Genomic DNA, 20,922 nt, shown 5'->3' with positions numbered 1-20,922 from the left:
AAGGGGGACAGTGAAAGACGCCGTTATGCAGGAGATACGGAGAAGAAGAGAGGAGGAAACGCATAGCGGAAGTAAGGACAAAATAAAGAGATGAAAAACACGGTGCGAAGCAACCGTGTCCTAGTGCAAGGCCAGAAACCCAAAGCGAAGCACATTGGCTTCGCAAAAGCAGAAAGACAACGAGGTCAGCAATTTCATGACACAAAGCAGCAGCACTCGAATGGGTGTTCACCGGTAACACCGGAGGTGCCATTCGGTGACCTCGCATCACCCCGGCTTTTCTATGTTAGCTATTCGTTTCCCCTGGCCCTTTTCATGGAATCGTTGCTTGTGGGAAGATTGCTTGGTTATTGTGTAGAACGGTTGTACATCGCGTAAGAAGAAAAAAGAAAAGAAGTACATCGATCTCGTCTAGAAACGAAAAGGAGAAAGAGCAGACGATGCATTGAAGAAAGGACGACGCTCCGACGCAGGCGTTTGATGTGGCCCCACCAAAAGCGAGTCGGGTGCGCACGTGCTCTCCGCAAGTCGCAGGTTCTTTTGCACTTCCCCGTGCAACAGCCACTAGAGACTATATATAAAATAATAAGATTAATAATAAACATCAGCGACAGTCACTCGTGCAAGAGCAAAAGGGGAAAGCACAACGTTCAGATCGAAACAGTTTGAATACAGACGCAAAGAACAAAGGAAAGGGTTGGCACACAGCTTTCATCCACCGGCTTTACGACCCACACAGCAATAACAACAGACCGAGAACGCCTCACAATTCGTCTTGACTGATCAGGAACTCAAAACACACATACACAACTATATAGTAATAACAGTGCAAGTTCTTACTTCTTGCGGCCACTTTGCTTCCCCGCACCGCCGTGTTCAGTGCTACCAGTCATCTCCACGTAGTACAGCCACTCCACCGTCTGCTGCGTGCTTTTACCGGGCGGTGTGCACGTGATCGACACGCGCCCGCGTACCACATCTTTGTCCTCGTCCGCCTTGCACTGCAACACCACATTCACCGCCTTGTGCGCAGGGATTACCTCTGTCTTCTTCGCCGGCACAAACGCGGCGGAGTCGGAAGTGACGGAGATGCTTACGGGTTCGTTAAAGACGTTCTTGAAGGGCAGCTGCAAGTTCTGCCCGGCACGGGTGGAGAAAGGGCCTTGGCGTTGTGGTGCGATGCAGTTGGCCACGATCGGGAACACATAGGAGCCCGCCGCCGGCGACACGAACTCAATCGTCTCCCGCTCCTCGCCCAGCTCGGACGGCTCATAGCTGAACTCAACCACCACCTCTTGCCCTTTCGGGGCTGACGAGCCGGCAGTTGCGTAGCCTCCAGCAGCATTCGCAGCAGGGGGGGCGGCGCTGGCCTTCACGGACGCACCCTGGCCACCACCACCGCCGCCTGCGACGCGGCTAAAGCTCGAGTGCGCCTTGCCCGGCACCTCTCCGCCGAGGCGGATCGCAAACTCGGTGTTCGCTTTCCAATAGTGGGTGAAGCGGAGGACGAAGGACACGTGCTGGCCGAGAGGGCACACCACCTGTGTCGGTCTCTCCGGGGCTGCCGTGCTGGTCGTGGTCGTCAGGCGAAACAGGTAGACCTCACTCGTGCCGAGATCGGCGGAGCTCACCGCACACTGCACCGCGGCAGGCGTCTTCTTGTACAGCAGGGGGAAGAAGGTCACAGCTGCCTTGCCGCGACTCTGCGCCGGCACGACAACGGAGGTGGGCAAGGAGAGACCCTCCAATGCGCTGGCCGCCGCGGAAGCGGAGACCGGGGAAGTGGACGCATCACCGTCGACCACGTTCGACTTGAAGGTGAACTCCACCGGCTTCGCGAGCGGGTTTGTCAGGGGGATGTTGAACGTGGCGAGGTCGCGAATCGCAGCGCGCAGCTCGACAACCGTTGGGGCAGCGGCCGGTGCAGGCTCGGCGTTGATCTCCACCTCGAAGAACTGCCGCATCTCCTCGTCAGCAAGCGGTGCGCCATTCTTGTCGATGGGGTAGAAACGAACCACACCGCGGAAGGTGCCCTCGCGCAGCGGCGTCACCAACAGCGAAAACTCCGACGACGACGACGGTGCAATCTCAATCGCACCGCACACCGCTGCGTTTGCCGCTGCTGCTGCCGCTGCTGATTTCCGCGCACCACCGACTTTATTTGGACCTTTCTTGGATGCTCCGGTGTAACTGACTTTGGCCGTGGCACGAGAAGCCACGTCACCGCCTTTCTTCGGCGCAGGAGTCTCCGTGTCACTCTCGTGCACGCGCATGGCGATTTGCGCACCCGACTCCCCGCTCTCCATCACTGGCCCTGAAGTCCACTCCACCTCCTTGCGGAAGCGCATAGCATTCGACAAGGACCAGTTGTGCACCTGGAAACGCAGCGGGAGACCCACGTGGGCCACGGCATCGTAGTGCTGCAGCGGTCCCGCCGGCCCCGCTGGCTCGGCCGTCCCTTCCAACGCCACACACCGCCCCGTACCGTCAGGCAGCGGAATGAAGAAGAAGCCGCGATCTTTCTGGTGTTGCAGCGGCGGTGGGGCGGCGGTGGTGCCCTGTCGTGTCTTGTCAATCCCTTCCGCGGCTGCTGCTGATGGCGCTGGTGCGGGTGCGGATGCTGCTGCACCGGTTGTCGCGGCGTTGCCACGCAGCAAGCTCGTAGTGTTAGAAATAACGGTAGACCGGGTTGGATTGTAGGTCACCGCCACCACCGCCTTCGCCAGTGGCTTCAAGGTCACCATGGAGGGGCAGCTCCAAAGAGCGTTGTCCACCACCGGCTCCGCGGACCACGGCTGGTCCGTTGCGTTCTCCACCTCGATCGTCTTCACGTCGCTCTCCCGTGCGCGGCAGGCGAAGGACACCGTCTCCGTCGCGGCTGGACGCGTCACCGCGTTCGCGTCCACACTGAGGAACACGGGCGGTGCGCTGTCTAGCTCCAGTTTTACGTTGAACGTCGGCCGTGGTACCGATAACGATGGCTGGGGTGGAGAAGAGGTCGCTGGGGGCAGAGATGGGCCCGCCATAGATCCTGCCTTCCGCCGGCCACTGTTGCCGCCGACATTGGGATTGGGGGTGTAGCGCACCTCGCACGGCACCTCCGTGTGGGCGCGCACGAAGCCCGTCGAGGGAGTGATGCTCCACTCGCCCGCCGGCTTGAGTTGCTGCAGGCCACTGATCCACGAGAACTTCTGCGACACATCGCCGCTGTTTAAGATGACCACCTTCCGTGTCGCCGAGGCACCAAGCACGACGTCGCGAAACTCGATATGCGACGTGTCCAGGTGCACCTCTGCATCGGCACACGACCCACTCACCGACACAAACGGCAGCTCCACACCGCACACGAGCATCTTCATCTCTCGGTTGAACTCACTCATGCGATGCGTCGGCGCGAAAACGACGGACACGCTGATGATTTCTTTTGGCTTCAGCAGCAGCATGGACGAGAGCGCGTTGCCCTGCCCGGGCAAAACGATCGAGACACCTTTGCGCTGCAGATCCTCGTCCACCGTGCGTGAAAACGACACCGGCGTGGGGACTTTGCTGAGGCACTGCAGTTTCACGGCCACGGAGCGCGGCTCGCCCACACGCACGGTGCCGAACTCCGCAAACGGCTCCGCCACCTCCACCCGCGGCGCGACCCCCTCGCCTGCGATCGGCAGTCGCGTCGTGTGCACCTTGTTGAGGCACAGCTCCAGCACATCCTCATAGTAGCGTATCTCTGTCGGTGCAAACGTCAGTTTCAGCCGCGCCGTCTCCTTCGGCCGCACCACGAGGGACGTGCAGTCGAGTTTGAGCCACGCGTTCTGCGTCGCCATGCCACACTCGACTGAGATCGTCTCCGACTCTACGTTTGTCAGCTGCAGCTCCTGAGACACGGACCCGCCCCGCTGCGCCTGCAGAAGCTCCTCCGCCACATTGGCGGAACCCGCCTCCGACAGCGACGCGGACAGGGTACTGTTGAAGGCGGCAATAAAGCGCGGGCCGAAGTCGTAGCGGTCAAAGTTCAGCCGAAGCCGGGGTAGAAACGCGACGGCCCGCAAACTCACCTTGTACGCCACGCTGCCTTCGATGCGGAAGATGAGCCGACACTGCTTCAACGTCTCCTCCGCAATCGGCGTGTACTGCAGCAGCATCTCTGCGCTTTGTCCCGCCTCCACGGTGCCCTCGGCGTGGTCGAAGTGGACGCAGGGGTTTGTCGGTATGTCCACGCGGTAGCGAAGAAGGTAGGTGCCCGTGTTGCGCAGCACGAACCGCCGTGCCGCCGTGGAGCTCACCTGCACCCGCGCCAGGTCGAGCGTCAGCGGCTGCCCACGAAGCACCGGAATACTCTCCTCACCCGCATCCTCTGCCGTGGCAGTGGCCGGCTCCACATGCAGTGCGTCGTGCACGCAAATGCCGACACCCTTCACGTTGATGGACAACGGCAAGCTCGACTTTTTGACGGTGCAGCGCAGCGGCACATTGTACTCCATCTCCTCCTGCGGCGCAAAGCTCAGCAACACCGCGAGACGCTCCCGTGGTGCGATGGTGCCACGCAGCGGCTTCACGGACAAGAAGGTCGCCGTCCCCTCTAAAGACAGTTTGTCCCACGCGAAGGAGAAGGCCACGTCGTCGCAGTTCTCGAGCACGACGGCGCGCTCGACACGCGTGCCAACCTGCACGTGTTCGAAGTCCACCTTGCTGGCGTGGAAGTACACGTTCGGCTCCACGACGTTGCCGATGAGGCGGAAGGGAATGGTCGCGCGACCCGGAATGCGGAAGGTCCAGTCCGACTTACGCACGCCGAGCGCGTCCGCGAAGAACTCAAACGCGGCCTCGACGCTCCGCCCTGCTGCGACAACACCGGACGAGGTCAAACAGCGGAAAGGTGACATTCCACTGCCAGACACCATCCCCGCCCCGCCGGCTGCGACCACCCTTGCACTACCACCATCACCGGCCGCGGACGCAGCGCTACCCGACTCCTCCAACCACTCGTAGTTGTACGACCCAGATGTGGGGTTCACGACGGGGAAGCGCACCGTTGCCTTGGTGTGCAGCCCACGTGCGAGAAACTCCACCACAAGCGGCTCTGGTTGCTCCTGACCCTGCGCCCCACCCGTTGTGGATACGGGCGACGGGGAGCGGCTTTCGGCTCCGCTCTGCAGAGACTTGGCGAGGACGGACGAGGGTGGTGGTGGCGGCGGCACCTTGAAGTGCACCAACGGACACTCCGCAACTCCCTGCAGGGACACCTGCACCTCGCGGGGTTCACTGTGAGGGAAGCGCAGCAGCAGCTCCGCACCTAGCAGACCCACCGTGCGCGGCGTGAACTCCACATTGAGGTCCACCTGCGACCCCGCCTCGACAACGTGCACATCTGACGGCGCGGCATCGGCCCGCGTCCAGGCGGAAGATGTTACGCCAAAATCAGCAGTGAGGTGCGGCTCTGAGAAGGTGTCGCGACTCGGGCTGTCCGTGATCCCGCCCGCGGCGGCAGCGGCGCTGAGCTGCGCGGCCGTCCACGAAGGCGCGGTCGTCTGCGCCTCCGCCGTGCTTGCTGTCGGGTCGGTCGGCGTCTCCTTCTCATTGGAAGGAAAATCGCTCGCTGAGATGCTGCAGCTGTACGGGAGCGCCACGCTGCCGGTATTGATAACGCGCACTACGGCGACGCGTGTCTGCAGCAGGTACGTATGCGGGAAGGAAATGGCCTTCAGTTCTTTCATTAACGCCGTCGTAGACATCATGGAAGCAGAAGCTGCCTCCATACCAGCTGTCGAGCCACCCACAAGATGACACTGGTAGGTTGGCACGCTGCAGCGGAACCCCATCGTCAGCGGCTGCGTGACACACACCTCGTCCACCACGGAGTAGGCCGGCTCTGGAACCGCCTCCATGACTTGCTTCAAGTTCCGTCGCCCCATCATTGCAGCAGCGGCGGAGAGGTAGGCGGCCGCGTTCGGGTGCGCCTCGGTGTCGTCGCCGCGCAGCACCCATTTCGGGCTTTGTAAGGAGTTGTCCCACTCCGACGCTGTCGCGCTGGGCATCGCGGCTGCCGTCGCGTTTCGCATGCCAGCCATGGCTCCGCCAATCGTGTTGGCAGGCTGCACCATGATGGACTGCGCCTGCAAGGCGCAGCACACCCGCCGACCCAGTCCCTCCACCGGGCTGCGCACCGTTGCCGTGAACGCCCGCGTCGCACCGGCGGGCAAGTGCCCAATCGATGGTGTAATGCGGACCGTCTCGGGCACCTCCCACACGTACCGCACGAGCGAGTCCGTGTTGTTGCGCGCGGTGAACGAGCAGGTCTTGTCGACGCCGAGGTAGCAGTCACCGACGTCGATGTAGTCCGAGCTGGCGGGGTCGATGCCCTCGAAGGAGATTTCGCCCTTGAAGCTGCGCGCCACAACTTGGATCTCCTTGTCCTCGAAGGGGTTGTGGGCCAGCGTGAGGCGCAGTCGCGTGGTTGTCGACTCCACCTGCGAAGGGGCATAGATGACTTCGATCTCCTCTGATCCCCCCGCGGGTACCACCACCTCCAGTTGGCGCCGCGGCTCTGTTGGTTCCTGCGGTTGGGCGCCCGCCACGGTACCCGGACTCATCGAGAGGGAAGCAGTCGAGTGGAGCGGCTCATCACCCGCGGCGCTGCCAGAGATCAACTCCAGCTGCACGTGCGCCTCCACGCATCCCGTGTTGCGAACGGTAAAGTTGCGCTTCGAGACCGCATCGACACGCGTCACGGGCAGCTCCAGCACCTCCGCCGTCCCCGGGCCAACGGTGTGGCCGTCCGTGTGCAGGTTTGAATTGGGCACCGATCCAACGCCACCTTGGCGACGGCGCGCGCCCTTCCTCTTTTCGCCCCCGGCGAGGCCGTCCGCGCCACGCAGGTGCTCCGCCGTGGTGATGACCGCGGGCTGGGAGACGCCGGCGTCGGCCGACGTGTAGCGCCAGGGCAGCACGAGGTCCACCGTCGGCAGCGTCCCCTCGCCGTACAGACCGAAGCGGAGCTGCTGACCGACATCACCGCGCTCCTCCATCGAGGTCGATACGCTATCCACGGTGGCGATGAGCTGCGCCTGCAGACGACTCAGAGAGCTTGGCGTAAAGCCCACGGTAACGAAGCGACTCTCGAAGGGCGGCAACGAGAATCTGACAGCGGACCCCTTCGACTGCGCCGGGGAGGCACCACTTTTGCCCTCCACCGAAAGGTCGAAGCCATCCGGTCTGCCCGCGTCACCTGCGTTCGCACCACCACCTCCACTGTTGCTGCTGACACCAACCGATCGGGAACCAGTGGCGGTGCCCGGCACCCCTCCACCACCGCTGTTGCCCAACGCAGCAATGCCATCCAGCTGCACCGTCACGGAGCACGACAGCGGGCTGCTGTTCGCAATGCGGAAACGCTCCTCACAGCGCTGGCCCACCAGCACCGTCCCAAACGAAAAGACGCGCTCCTCTTTGCTGTAGGCTCGTGCGCCCTTCGGTAGCTGCTCTAGTCGGTACACCACCCGCTGCTCCTCGAAGATCGTCTCCACGTCCGCGCTAGAAGTGAGGTTCGCCGCGATGGACGGGGCGGCGGGGTAGGCGGAGACCTCAACGGGCGTCCCGTAACGCTCCAGCTCCGGCCCGCTCTGCGCCACACGCACGCCGATTGTCTCGTGGATGCGGTTCTGCTGACTCGGCACCGTGCTCACGGTGATCAGTTGGGTCCCGCCCACCGGCACCACGCCCTGGCCCGGACGGCACGTGAAGGCGCCCACCGCAATGTCGGTCTCTACCGCTTTCAGGAACTTCATGGACTTTCGCTGAACAGGGGCCCCCTCTGCCCCGCCGGTGGCATGGGTGGCGGCATCTCCGCCCTGCGCTGCGGCTACGGATCCTCCAGCAGTGACACTCCCCGCATTCGCCGTACCCGCTGCCGTGGCTGCGTCGCAGTAGTTAAAGAGCGAGTACTCCAGCGGAAACCGTCCCGTGTTGGTAAGCTGAAAGGTGCGCTCCCGCGGCTGCCCGACCACACAGGAGCCGAAGGAGACGCTGGGGGGCTGCACGACATACTTCGTGTACCACGCCTCCCCAAACACCGGAATCGTCTGCAGCGGGTAGAGCAGCTCCTGCTTCTCCACGTCAAAGAAGGCGACCTCCATCACCGACAGCTTCGCCGGCAGCTCGCCCTCCTTCTCCATCCGCGCCACTACGTCGATGGTCGCGATGGCGGCGTCTTTGTGGCCCATCATCCCCCGCAGCGTGCCAGAGGGAGCTGAGAGCGTCAACACCTTCTGCAGCCGCCTCGGCATGCGCAGTTGATACCCAACGTCGTAGGGACACTTGTTCATAATGCGGATCGCCTCGCGCTTTTCTTCACCGACGTGCAGCACGCCCAGCTGCAGCTCCCGCGTCCACTCCACCACCACATCGTATCCCTCCGCCTTCACCGTCATGGGGATGGTTTCGTACACCGACTGCGGCTGCCCCACCTCGGACACAAGGAAGTTGACAACGCGGTTGTGCAGGCACGGGTGCGTCGGCGCAAACGTCATATCCAGCGTCTGCACCTCGTTCTCCTCCAGCACACCCTCCATCGTACTGCACTGCAGCTCCGCGGGCAGCTGCGAGACGGCCGATGCCGACGACACGCTGGAACCTGCTACAGCAGCGCCACTGCTTCCCCCGCCACTACCACCACCTTTCTCGCCACGAGTGCTCACCTCCTGCACAGGGACGAGCCGCCAAGAGAGTGGGACAACGCCTTCGTTCGCCAACGTGAAGGACCGCCCAACGCTGCGTCGCAAAACAAGCCGTCCAAAGTCCACCTCCAGCGACTCCTTCACGCCGTTCACAGAGAGGCTGGGCCGGGCACCGGTGCACATCACCTCCACTTTCCAGGGCACGGGATTGTCCTTGATGCTGGCCATCAACGTGTTGCTGAAGTCGCCGGCTTTCTCGGGGTTGGCGCGGAGCTGCACGCGCTGCGTCGCACCGGGCCGCAGCGTGAAGGAGGTTGGCGTGACGGTGAAGGTCTTCTCCTTGTCGTTCACAAACGACAGCGTCACCTCCGCATCCGCCTGTTCGCGGTTCATGAAGGAGAGCGTCTCCTCAAACGGGGTGTTGGCGTTCGGGCCGGCGTCCACCACGACGTGGTCGGCGTTGGCGGGCCGTCCCGCCGTATTCTGCGCGAGCGCGGCCTTTTCCGCGGGGCTGAGGGTGCTGCTGCTGGGCCCACCGCTGCGCCGGCGACCCTTCGCGGTGGGCGGCGGAGCAATCAGCAGCGCACCAAAGTCGAACAGCTTCTTCGACGTGGCGTAGACCTTCGGCATGCGACGAACTCCCCCGCCCGCCGCTCCACCGCTTCCCACGCCAATACGCGGACGCACCACCGGGAAGATGTCCTTTGGATCGCGGCTGATGTCGGGCAGGGCGATCGTCGCCGACACCGTCAGGCATAGTTGTTGCAGCGAGCCCACCACGCCAAAGATGCACTTCTCAACGAACCTGCCCACGTGGTCGCTGCAGAACTCGAGCGAGAGGGTGACCGACGAGTGGGCGGGCAGCGTCCACCGCGTGACTTCCTCCTTCTGCAGCACGAAGGAGGGCATCGACTTCTTCTTTGAGCCCGTCTTCTTCACCGGGACCACCTCACGCTCCACAGTGGAAAAAAAGCGAACGTTGTGGTGCGATGCATCTTCGGCATTGACATCGCCCGCGTTCGCCGGTCTGTTGGTCGTGGGGCTCGAGTTCTCCGTCACCGCCGACTCGGCCGACACCGCCCTTGCCTCGCCACTGGCGCCCTCTCCGCTGGGGGAAGACATACTGACCGAGCCGCTTCTGGCACCCAAGACACGCTCCGCAGTCCAGTAGCGCAGTCGCGCCTCGTTGAGGTAGAACCACTCGCCCACCCGACTCTCAAACGCCTCCAACGGCCTTCCTTGCGGTGCGCTCCCTGCTGCAGACGCGAGTGCGGACAAAATCAACGTTGTCTCTGTCTTCGTTGTTGCTGTCGCCGCCGTGGTACCGTCAGCCGTGGACTTGGGATCCACGCTTCCGTGAGCCGTCGCGCCAAGAGCACCACCCACACTGCCGCTCTTCTGCGCAAGTTGATGCACGACGTCGTCCGCCACGGCAGTGGGTTCACGCGTTTCCGCGATAACGCGGAGCACCTGGGACCAGCTCGCCTTTGCCTCTTGCGCGAGAGCGTTGGCAGCCGCAGCAGCAGCCTTCGCGTTCCCCGTGGGGCGTGTGGACGTTGATGCCGCAGGGGCCGCAGCCGCGCCAGTCACTGTGCCGTTGGTGCTGTTAGGCGGGCAGCCGCACTTCTGCAGGAATCGCCTGTACCACGCATCAAACTGTGCCGCAGCATCCAACGACTTCCACTCCGGCTCGCGCTGCCCAGCTGACCTGTCCTCGCTCGTGCGCCTCGCTGGCGCAACTCTCGTCGTCTTCGACGGCCGCACTGTGGCCTCCAGCGCCGCCTCTGCTTGTTGCTGACGCACGCTTTCCTCCAGCTCCTCCTGGACGGACGTGTGGGGAAGCTGCGCCGCCCAGTCACGCTCCTCCTGCTGCGCCGCATGCAAGTCGCGGCGACAGTCATTCATGTACTTGAGGCGGCGGTTGTAGTCCTCGCGATCGTCCTTGCTGAGGGCCTCGAATGCCGCCTCGTCCAGTGGGGTGACGGAGGCAGCGGCCACACGTGCTGCATGATGCGCCGCCAGGGCGCGCGCCGCCCGCACGTTTGACGTGGGAGTGCTCACGTGGAGCGACACAATGTGGACAGGGATGTGCAGCGTGGCACAGACGCTGGAGATGAGCTCGTACAGGGTCCATTGATTGGCCAGCACACCGCACTTCAAGCCGTCCACAACGAAGCGCAGCGGTGCAGCAGCGGGACTGCTGTTGTTTGTGGTGGTGGTGGTGTTCGGCCGCGGCACATCGTTGAGTTCATCAAGCGCCGCTGTCGCAGCTGCCACGCGGGACCTTTCGGCAACGATGCAACGGTTCAAGAAAGACTGCAGCAGATCGCGTATTAAGGTAGGCACGCAGGCCTCACAGGAAATGGCCGCCTTGACGTCCTTTTCATCCACACGAGGCGAGTTCCCCGCGAGAGACACCACCGCCGCAGCGGCCGCTTCCTCTTCCGCTGCGCGGGTGAGGAGGCATCGGGCAACAGCGGCGTTTGCCGTGTCGTCGCGCTCCGCCTCTGCGCGAACGAGCGCGTCGACGTCCACGAGAGTCGTCCTTCCGTCGCTCTTCGACAGCCACTGCTGCGCCACGGACGTCTTGCCACTCCGTGGTGGCCCAACCAACATCAGCAAGCTCGGCGGCGCACCACTGCTGCTCCCCGCGTTGGCGCTCTTGACGCCGCCGGCGTCTCCGAGCGTGTTCGCGCCGCCCGCGGGGTTCACCGCAGCATCTCCCGTGGCGGACTTCACCGAAGCCCGGCGGCTTTCCTTGCGACTGCCACGGGTGTTACTACTGCCTCCGGCCGCCGCCGCCTGCGCCGCCCCGTTTACGCTACCGCGCGACTTACCGACCGCTTTATTTTTATTGTGATTGCCGTTCCTGCCGGCGGCCCCGTCCGCGTCTGCGCTCTCGCCAGTTCCAGTAGCCGCGGCGGCATCGGCAGACACAGGCGACACCTCCGTCAGCGCGTCTGACTTCGAGCGTAGGCAGTCAAACACGGAGTCCAAAAGCGTGTCAGGAAGGTAGTCACCGGCTTCGATGTGCGGTAGCAGCACCTCGTGTGCCGCACTGCTCTCCAACGCACGACGCAGCAGCTTCACCTCATTTGCGTGCTGCGAGTCGAGTGCTAGGTTGAAGATCTCCACAGGGTGGTCTTCGTCATTCGTGATAGTGACGGACTCGTGCAGCACCTGCTGGGGGGGAACCGGAGGCAGGTGCAGCTGCTCCGTGCTGAGACCCAGCTGGTAATGCTCTCCACTGCCAGTGAGCTTGATGGTGAGGAAGCTGCTCGCCGAGCCGGTGCCACAGCGGAACTTCAGCTGCGCAGCCGATGTCACCGCCGCAGCGTTGGCACCGCTGCTCTTCGCGCGGAAGTTCTTCGGTGCGTAGTACACTTCGATCGTCAGAGTGCCGGAGGCCGGCACCACGCCATGATCTTGCTTCACCCAGAACTCGGGAATGGCGCCGTCCGCAGACTCGCCGTTGCCCTTACCTGCTAAACTTCGCCGCGCACTGTACGGGCCTCCCTTCTCGTCACTGTTGGGGGCAGTAGCAGCAGAACCACCGAGCTCTGCAACATCATCGCGAAGCTCTAATCGGCTGCCGAAACGGCTCTGGTGCGCAGCATCGCCCTCAATAAGCTCTTTGCAGGTGACGCGCCACGGACAGGTCACCGCCTCCGGGTTTGTCAGCACCAGCGGCAGCACCTTCACCTCGCCGAGCAGCACCGCGCCAAAGTCCACCTCCTTTTCCTTAGCTCTTAACGAGGGTGTGGCGACGTAGCAGCGACACTCAATGACCACCGCCGGGCCGTTTTTGATATCAAGCGTGAACTCGTGCGTGTTTTCACCGTGCGGCACCATGCTCTCCGGCTGCGTAGCATCCATCGTTAACGTGATGGTGGTGGTCTCGTGCCCGGCCATCTTAAACCCTTTCACGGGGTCCACCGAGACAGGGAGGTTGGCAAACTCCTTGGCGTCGAGCACCACACTGACCCCCTCCGCGGAAGGGTTTGCAATGGTCAGCTTCGTTTTGCGCACGTCGTGACGTGTGAGGTGGCCAAAGTCGACGATGTAACGTGCGAGGGCCAACTTCGTCATGCCTGATCCGCTGCTGCGCAGCGCCGTCCCGGAGCTGCGCCGCATCGTACGCGGTGTCAGAAACACTGGCGGCCTGGTCACACCCTCTGCGGCAGCGGTTATGATGCTTTCCTTTTCGTGTATGGCGCGGCAGAACGCCAGCCGTTCGGCCTCCAAGATCGGCCAATCCCGCTGCAGCACGGTAGGGAGCTCTGCCGGTGCGGCGGAGGATGGAGAGGCGGTGGACGCGAGACGCGACTCGACATCCTGCAAAGCACTGGTGAAGGCACCGAACGGTGCACGGTACACGTGGACCATGTTCTGTCTCCCGCTTCCACTCGCACCGCTGCCGTTTGCCACGGCGGTGGCTGTCGTGGTGGTTGCGAGGGCCACACTGCACATGTAACCCGACCCGACCACGTGAATCAGGCGAGGGTCAAGATGGCCAATGCGGACCGAAATCTCTTCCTCAAACGCGTCCGGCACCTGTGGTGAGAAGGTGACCTGCAGGCGTGCCTTATCGCGCAGCACGCCGGACATGGGCGACACCTTCAGGCACTCCGGGTGCCGCAGGCGACTGAGGTCCACTTGCCACGGCACGTGCACCTGCGTCGTGTTCGTCAGCGTCACCACCTTCGACACAGATTGGAAGTAGGGCAGCCGGCCAAAGTCAAGGTGGCTTTTGTCGCAAAGCGCCTGCACCACATTCGCCGCGGCGCGCAGGTCCATCGTGTACATCGGGCCGCCCTCGACGTGGCACACGGCGGTGGCCAGCGCAACGCCCATGTCAGTCCCTTGGTACGCCACCTCCACCACTCTCTTCTCGCCCGGGAGAAGCGTGCCGGCGAAGGGGATGACGTCAAACCCGTTCACCTTCACACAAGTCGCGGGACGGGACGCCGCCGACTTGCACGGAAGCGTCGTCTCCACGGCACCATCGACGGAACTCTTCGTCTCGATCGGTGACCCAGTCGCCGCCGTGGCTGTTGCGTCGTTCGTCTGCGGCCGCAAGGTCCAACAAAAGGTCGCCGGTAAGTCGTGTGAAGGGTTGTAAAGCTCGATGCTGCGGCGCTGCTCCGTGTTGGTGAGGATGGTGCCGAAATCAACTACAACGGAGGGGTTCAGCACGAGGGAAGGAAAGCGCAGGACCGCACTAAGCGAGACGAACTCCTTACGGTCGTGATTGTCAAAGCTCAGTTGCAGCTTGCCCTTTGCCGTATGGGAGGTGTTGTCGCCTCGGTAGAGCGGGTTGCACCGCACGCCCACCACGTACGATTCTCCGCTGGACAGGGTAACCGTCGTGGGGCCTTCGAGCAGAAAAGGAACGTCACCTTTCGGTGAGATGGCCGCCACGCTTGTCGTTCTGTTCGACGTCGTCGTGGGGGCGGCATTCGCAGACTTTATACGCAGCGCAATCACAAGCACTTTGCTCGTAATGTTCTTCATTGTGAGCGACTTGACCAAAGACGGTGCTGCCGTTGCCGCTGGAGCAGTGGGCGCGTGGTTAGCGTACTCGAAGACGATCGCGCGGCTGCTGCAAGATAGCGTAGGCGCGATGAACGTCGCCTTCACCGTGCTACGCAGCACCTCCTTGAAGGTGCCGGATTGCTTCAGCGTGAAGGTGTCCATGCGCGTGCCGACTTCAGTAGCGCTGCCGCACAGCGTGAAGACGACCGAGCCGCCGGCTGCAATGCTCGCCCGCTCTGGTTTGTAGTTGAAGGTGATGGGTGACTCGCCTTCCTTGACCTTGCTGCCACGGATGTTCTGCCACTGCAGCTCTTGCTCTCGTCGACCGTAGTTGTGGAGCGTGACAGTCTCCATCACGGGCACCGTTGTGAGGACGTCGCCCAGCTCAATGCTCTCCAGAGATCGATCGGCGATGATGGGTACACCTTGGCCCGTCACCTTCACGGAAACCGCCACGTCGTTTTCCAGCGACGCCGCGTTCTCAGTGCCATTGTTGCCGACTTCGTTGCCGGGGGTCGTTGGGACCTGTGACAGCGTGCGGCGCAGACGTAGGGTGTCCACAAAGGCGATCGCCTCGTCTGGTTTTGCTCGCACATGCACGGTGAAGGAGGAGTGTGGCTCTAACGTGCCCTCCGCGGGTTCCACAGAGAAGACGGGTACACGAGGAAAGGGCAGCGTCGACTCTGCCAACAACGCCGTGTCCACGCTCCCTGTCCTATTGCCACCACTAACGGCGGAGTTGGCGGGCGGATTTACGGTGCCGTAACGGTCAAAGACGAGCGCGAAGGGCGCCGGCACTGGGCTTGTGTTCTTCAACGTCAACTCCCGAACCTCCTCCGCGAGCACATCGAGCACGCCAAACTGAACGGTGGAGGGCTGTACCTCAACGTGCGGGCCGCTTGCCACCGCGCTCACCAGAATCGTCAGCGGCGTCATCGGGGGCTCGCAGACATCGTGACCCAACACACGGAGTGCGAGGGAGAAGTGCAGCCGGCCCGGCTTCAGCGCCGTCAGAGTGACGGGCAGCTGGAGTGTATGATGCGGTGCGATCCAGTGCACGCCGTCGTCGTGCTCGCTCGACACCGGCAGCTCCACCATGACGACGTCCGTCAAGGCATCGCCGTTCAACAGCAGCAGGTCGAACATCCCCGTCAGCGCGGTGTCGTTAGAGACGGAAACGTTTAGAGTAGTGGGGTAACCGACAAAGACGCCGCCGTAGGTCAGCTCCGTCGTGCTCGAGTAGAGGGTAGGAACCATGCAGGTCGCCTTCAGAGGAATGGCGTCCAGCACGTCGCCGACGTCCGCCACCTCCACCAGCAGCGCCGTCTCGTAGTCGCCGACGGTGCGAGAGTGGAAGAGCACCTGCACTACCTCCGCCGAGCGCGGCGCGATGACGCCCTCGGCGGGCGTAATAACGAAGTCAGACGCGTACGCGCAGTCGTCCGGCAGGTGCAGCGCGTAGTGCATGGGAATGGGGCTCGTGTTCTCGATGTTCATGGTGCGGGTGTGCTTCATGTTGTAGGAAACGTTGCCGAAGTCCAGGTCGTCCACGTCGCACTGGAAGTGAGGGCCGAGCACGCGTCCCCGCAGCAGCAGCGGCACTTCCTCCATCGCGCCTTGCATGTGAATGTGAAAGCTCTCCGCGAAGCTGCCAATGCGGTCCGACCGCAGCACGATTTTTAGCTTCACGCTTTCGCCCGGCGCCAGCGAGCCGTGAGAGGGCGTGAATTTGAATTTGCTGGCGAAGTCAACGGGGGGGGCAGCGGACTCCACCATCGCGGACGGCGCACTGGAAGGGGCAGCCGGCGGCATCACGACGAACTGGCACTCAATCGCCGACGTGTTCTCCATCGTGACGAAGTACTCATGCACAGCGTTGAGGTAGACATCGCCGATGTCGAGGCGGTTGTAGTCTAGCTTGCACTGCGGGCCGACGCCGTGGCCGCGCATGAGCAGCGGAAGTCGCTGGACCGACCCGGTGACGTCGAGGTAGGCAATAGACTCATAGAGCACGGCGAGGTGTGGGTTAAAGGTGATGGTGAACTCCCGCACACCGCGGCCGTACAGCACGCCCGACAAGGGCTGAATCTGAAATGACTCGTCCCCGTCGTAGAGGTCGGCGAGGTTGTGCTCGTGTTGCTGCTGCTGCGGCGGCGGCGCCAGCTCCGGATCCTCCGCGGTCGAGTCACCGTTGGTCGTGCGATTGTAGTGCTTGCTGGACAGAAGTTTATGCATCGTTGCCGCGGTGGGCCGCGTGGGTCGCCATCGCCTCTTGCCGTCCACACCGTAGGCGCCGTCGGTGGCATCTTCGCCATCGGCGTCGTTGTCGTAGACGTCGCTCTCGTCTCCCACCTCGCCGGCCGTGTCACGGAAGGACGTCTTCCACGCAAAGGCGACGGTTTCGTCGCTGTCGTTGCGCACCCGCACGACGGTTCGCCGCTCCGTTGTGACGTACGTGTCCGCCAGCGTCACCTCCGTCTCCTCGAGCACAATACCGTGCAGCTCGACTGCCTGCGCGGAGAGCCACACGTCCTGCACCACGTCTCCTTCTGGGCCAAGAAAGAAACGCAGCAGGCCGTGGCAGGTGCCGGCAGCGGCTAAGGCCGGATCAGGGCGGAAGTGAAGGGTGACGGGGGCCACCGTCACCGCATTCCCTTCCGCGGCGCAGAGGGGCTCGACCACGCCGTTGTGAGGGGTGATAGAGAAACACGCAGACGGCGGGCAGGAGTCGAGAAGGGCCGCAGCAGCAGCAGCGTCGTAATTTGCCGTTGTGCTTCCTGATGGTGTGCTGGGGGGATCAACGATGACAGCGCGCCAGACGCAGCTGCGCTCGCTGATGTTGCGCAGAAAGAGCGGCGTGGTGCTCGAGCCCTTCATCGGAGCGTCTTTCAGCACCAACGATGAGGGCAGCTGCAGGCACCCACGACTGGCGTAGGCGCGGACGGGGACAATGACAGCCTGGTCATCCTCTGTACGCACCACGAGCTCCGTCCCGTAATCTTTTGTGCTGCTGGTGGGGGTGAAGAGCACCGTGTAGGACACGGAGAGGCCGGGAGCGACTTTAGAAGACGACTCCGCACCGCGTGGCGCCGTCAGCTCGAAGGTCGTACACGCATGAGGCCGATCAACCCGCACGTGTTTGTTGAAGGCGGTCCTGTTTTTCAGCTCAAGCGTGGCCGTATACGTAGTATTAGCTGCGTAACTGTCAAAAATAATAGTAGAAGGATATACATCGAATGGAAAACGAAGATCAGAAGCAAGCGAGGAGGAGGCACCACCACCTGCACCCGCAGCTGCAGCAGCTGCACCGAACTTACCGAAGGTCGTTGCTGGCGCTCCGCTATCGCGTGTGGCGGCGGCGGCGTCCATTGTGCCGCCGTTGGAGTGCACGAACATCTTTTCGTTGTCGTGTGGATCCTGTTGCGCCTGCTGCCGGTGCTGTTGCGTGATGCGTGTTGGTCCTGTTTTCGCCGCTGCGGGGCGGTGCGGATGAAGAGAGCCGTCTTTGGAAGCCGCCTCACCAATGTGGCGCGGCCCCGTTGCGGAAAAGGCCGCCGCGGACGACGCAAGTTGCGTCCCCGCGTCCCTCTCTCCTGCACCGCCGCTTCTGCCGCGCAGGGAAGCTGGCATGCTGTTGGCGAGTTGCCTCCGCGAAGCTGGGGAAGCAGAGGAGTGCATTCTTGCCTGCTCGTCTTTTGCGTCTTGCTTAGATGAGGGAAGGGGACAGTTAAGCAAGTGCAATTGAGTGCTCTCCCTTCGCTTTGTTGGAGACAAAAGAAAAAGGGAAAGGAAAGAAAACTAAAATATGTAAATACAAAGGAAAAGAAAAACGCGTGGTGCGTTGCGGCTGGGAAAACGAGAGGCGAAAGCAAAGGCTGGAAATGCTGTTCTTATTTTTTTCCTCCGTTTTCCTTCGGACGGGGTTCGAAGTTCTCTTTTATCTTCTTCCTGCGCTGCGCCGTCGACAGTCGTGGGTGTTGGTTGTTGTCGTGTGTGTGTGTGTGTGTGTGTTGCGCACAGAGAGAGCAGAGGGCGACGCATCCACGTCCACAAATTGTGAGGCGTTCAATAATAATAATAATAATAATGAGGGGAAAGGCAACGTGAAAGAAAAAATAGAGAGTAGAAAAGGGTACGAACCGGAGAGAAAGCACGCGTGGATCATCCATTAACCCAGCCCGCGGTTTGCCGATTTGTAATCGTGCGCACGCGGAACGGGCCACATCCACGCCGCTCGATGAGCATCGTTTCCCACGCACAGCCTCGCATTCAATTGTCGCACGGCGTGTTGTGTGGTGCGCCTGTGAATCACAGCGTGGGCCTTCAGCACTGTGGAGGCAGAAAAGATTCCCCAGAAAACCACAATCACCGATCATGATGAGGTTAGTGTACTCAGATAACGCTCCTATTGCTTTTCCCTTTTTGTCGAACTCTTTGCGTACCCGCACCGGACAGCAACACTGCACTCAACTGCAGCTTCGAAGCACAGCAAAGCATTACACGCGAAAAAAGATTAAAAGACAGGACAAAGAAAGCCCTAGAGAACAACCAATCCGTTTTGCCGACTCATCCTTCGCCGCGTCCTCGTTTCCGTTCTTTCGCTCCCACTTGCCCTCACTCTCTGTCTCTTCTACACCAAAGTAATCTCCACGGATGCAAGCGCCTCCACCACCCATCGCGGGTAGTCTTTCTTGGGGTAGTAAGCAAGGAAGAAGTCCTGCACGTAGGCGGTAAAGCGCCCTTCCTCGATCGCGCGGCGTGCCCCGCGCGTCAGGCTGATCAGGTATGCAATGTTGTGGTACGACAACAACGTCGCCGCCGTCCCCTCTTTCGCCGCGATCATGTTCAGGTACGACCGGGTGTACGTGCTACACGTCATGCAACGACAGTTGGGGTCCAGCGGACCGAAGTCACTCGCGTACTCCTTCCTCGACAGCTGGACCTTGCCCGACGACGTCAACGCTGAACCAAACCGCGCCGTTCGGCAGGCGTAGACGCAGTCAAACATGTCCACGCCGAGGGCGATGCACACCAAAATGTCCTCGGGGTACCCCACGCCCATGCAGTAGCGCGGTTTGTTGGCGGGAAGCCCCTCCTTCGTGCACAGCCGCACCATCCGCCAGAAATCGTCCTTCGCCTCACCCCCGCTAAGCCCGCCAATGGCGTAGCCCTTGCAGGCCGAGCGCTGAATAATCTCCCTCAAACAGTCACGGCGGAGGTCGGCGTCGAGGGCGCCCTGAATGATACCAAAAATGCACTGCTTCTCTTTGTTCGCGTTCGCGGCGAGACAGCGATCAAGCCAGCGTATGGACCGCCTCGCCGCCTCCTCCACGCGCGGTCCCACCGTCAGCGTGTGCACGACATCGTCCAGCTGCATCATAATATCGCCGCCGATGGCGTTCTGAATGCGGATGGAGTCCTCGGGTCGGAGAAGCAGTGAGTAGGTTCCTTCGTCTTGCGCGGTCGCGGTTGCTGCTTCGGTCATCTCAGCAGCAGACGCTGTGGTGGCCCCTTCCGTCTTCGCCATCACCGCACCCGCACTTCCGCTGCCGTGGGTGGACTGAAAGCGCACGCCCTCCTCCGTAATGCGCGCCAGCTTCAGCAGCGACACCATCTGGAAGCCGCCGCTGTCGGTTAGAATGTTTCGCCGCCAACTCTCCATGAAGTGAATCCCATCCATGTTGTCGCGCACCCCGTCAAGGGAAGTTTGTGTGCCGTTCGCCGACTCGCGGGCGGTCTTGCGTGCGGTGAGCTCACGGAGAACCTCCTCGCCAGGGCGGAGGCCGAGGTGGTAGGTGTTGCCCAGGATGATCTCCACATCGAGCTCCTCGAGCTGCTCCACCGTGATACCTTTTAGCGCACCTTGGGTGGCGACGGGCATGAAAATGGGCGTGCGCAGCGGACCGTGGGGGAGGTGGAAGACACCGCTGCGTGCCGCGATGGGCTGCTGGCCCTCAGGGCCGCGATTTTCTTCAAATGAGAACACTGGCGGTGGCATGCTTGTTTCTTTCTCTCTCTCCTCAGTCGTTACGGCAGGTCGTTTCTGCCTCGACGGACTCTGCGCAGTAATCAGGAAAGAGTTTATGTTTTTTGACAAACAACGGAAAAGGATGGCGAAATGAGAGAGGGAAGGGGTGAGGAGTTGGCTGTGGTTGTTTCATTGAGAGGCATTCAAAGGATAACACCGTTAAGGGAACATCCTAAATCGCTACGTTAACCCTTTCCTCTTGGAAGCTCGCAGCGCAGTGCACGGAAGAGAAGGTTTCAGAGAAAAACGGCAGTCTCGTGAGCCTGTCCCCATCGAGTCACACTGCTGCTCTTCACTGGCCGCGACCCGCACAAGCAACAGATTGTTTTGCAGATGTAGGCTTCCTTCAGGTGTGCTCGTTTCTACGCCATATCAGTTTACGCATTGGAGCAACGACAATTTCAGTTGTTATTGAATCTGAATTAAATGCTGATGTTAGCTTTTTCGTCTTTTGCTTTCTTTCCTCAACGGAAGCCCTCCCATTTGTCTCGCCATCACCGCATTGATGGCGCTTGTTGCGCGACGCCGTTGCTCGCGCACTGATTGAGCACAAAGCCGAAAGTGCAGGCAGGTTTAATAAAAACGATCGTGTTACTTGCTTTTCCTTAGTTCGCTCGCCGAGCCGTGAGGACAACAACGCGCGGAACAGAAAAAGAAATACAACGGCGCTTCATATAAGTGCCTCTCAGC

General features: G+C 61.8%; 2 protein-coding genes across 2 annotated transcripts; both read right to left on the bottom strand.

Moving 5' to 3' along the window:
* Positions 1-836: 836 nt before the first annotated feature.
* ABB37_02897 (hypothetical protein) lies at positions 837-18,159 on the bottom strand (the record flags this gene model as incomplete). Its single annotated transcript, XM_015800050.1, has 1 exon — positions 837-18,159. The coding sequence occupies exon 1, from the start codon at positions 17,880-17,882 to the stop codon at positions 837-839; it is 17,046 nt and encodes a 5,681-aa protein (XP_015661652.1). The 5' UTR covers positions 17,883-18,159.
* Positions 18,160-18,834: 675 nt separating this feature from the next.
* ABB37_02896 (putative queuine tRNA-ribosyltransferase) lies at positions 18,835-20,264 on the bottom strand (the record flags this gene model as incomplete). The annotated part of the gene is made up of 1 exon (XM_015800049.1): positions 18,835-20,264. The coding sequence occupies exon 1, from the start codon at positions 20,200-20,202 to the stop codon at positions 18,835-18,837; it is 1,368 nt and encodes a 455-aa protein (XP_015661651.1). The 5' UTR covers positions 20,203-20,264.
* Between the last annotated feature and the right edge of the window lie 658 nt (positions 20,265-20,922).

The sequence above is a fragment of the Leptomonas pyrrhocoris genome (genome assembly GCF_001293395.1).
Source record: "Leptomonas pyrrhocoris isolate H10 chromosome Unknown, whole genome shotgun sequence".
Lineage (NCBI taxonomy): Eukaryota > Euglenozoa > Kinetoplastea > Trypanosomatida > Trypanosomatidae > Leptomonas > Leptomonas pyrrhocoris.
This window is presented reverse-complemented; position numbering and strand designations above follow the sequence as displayed.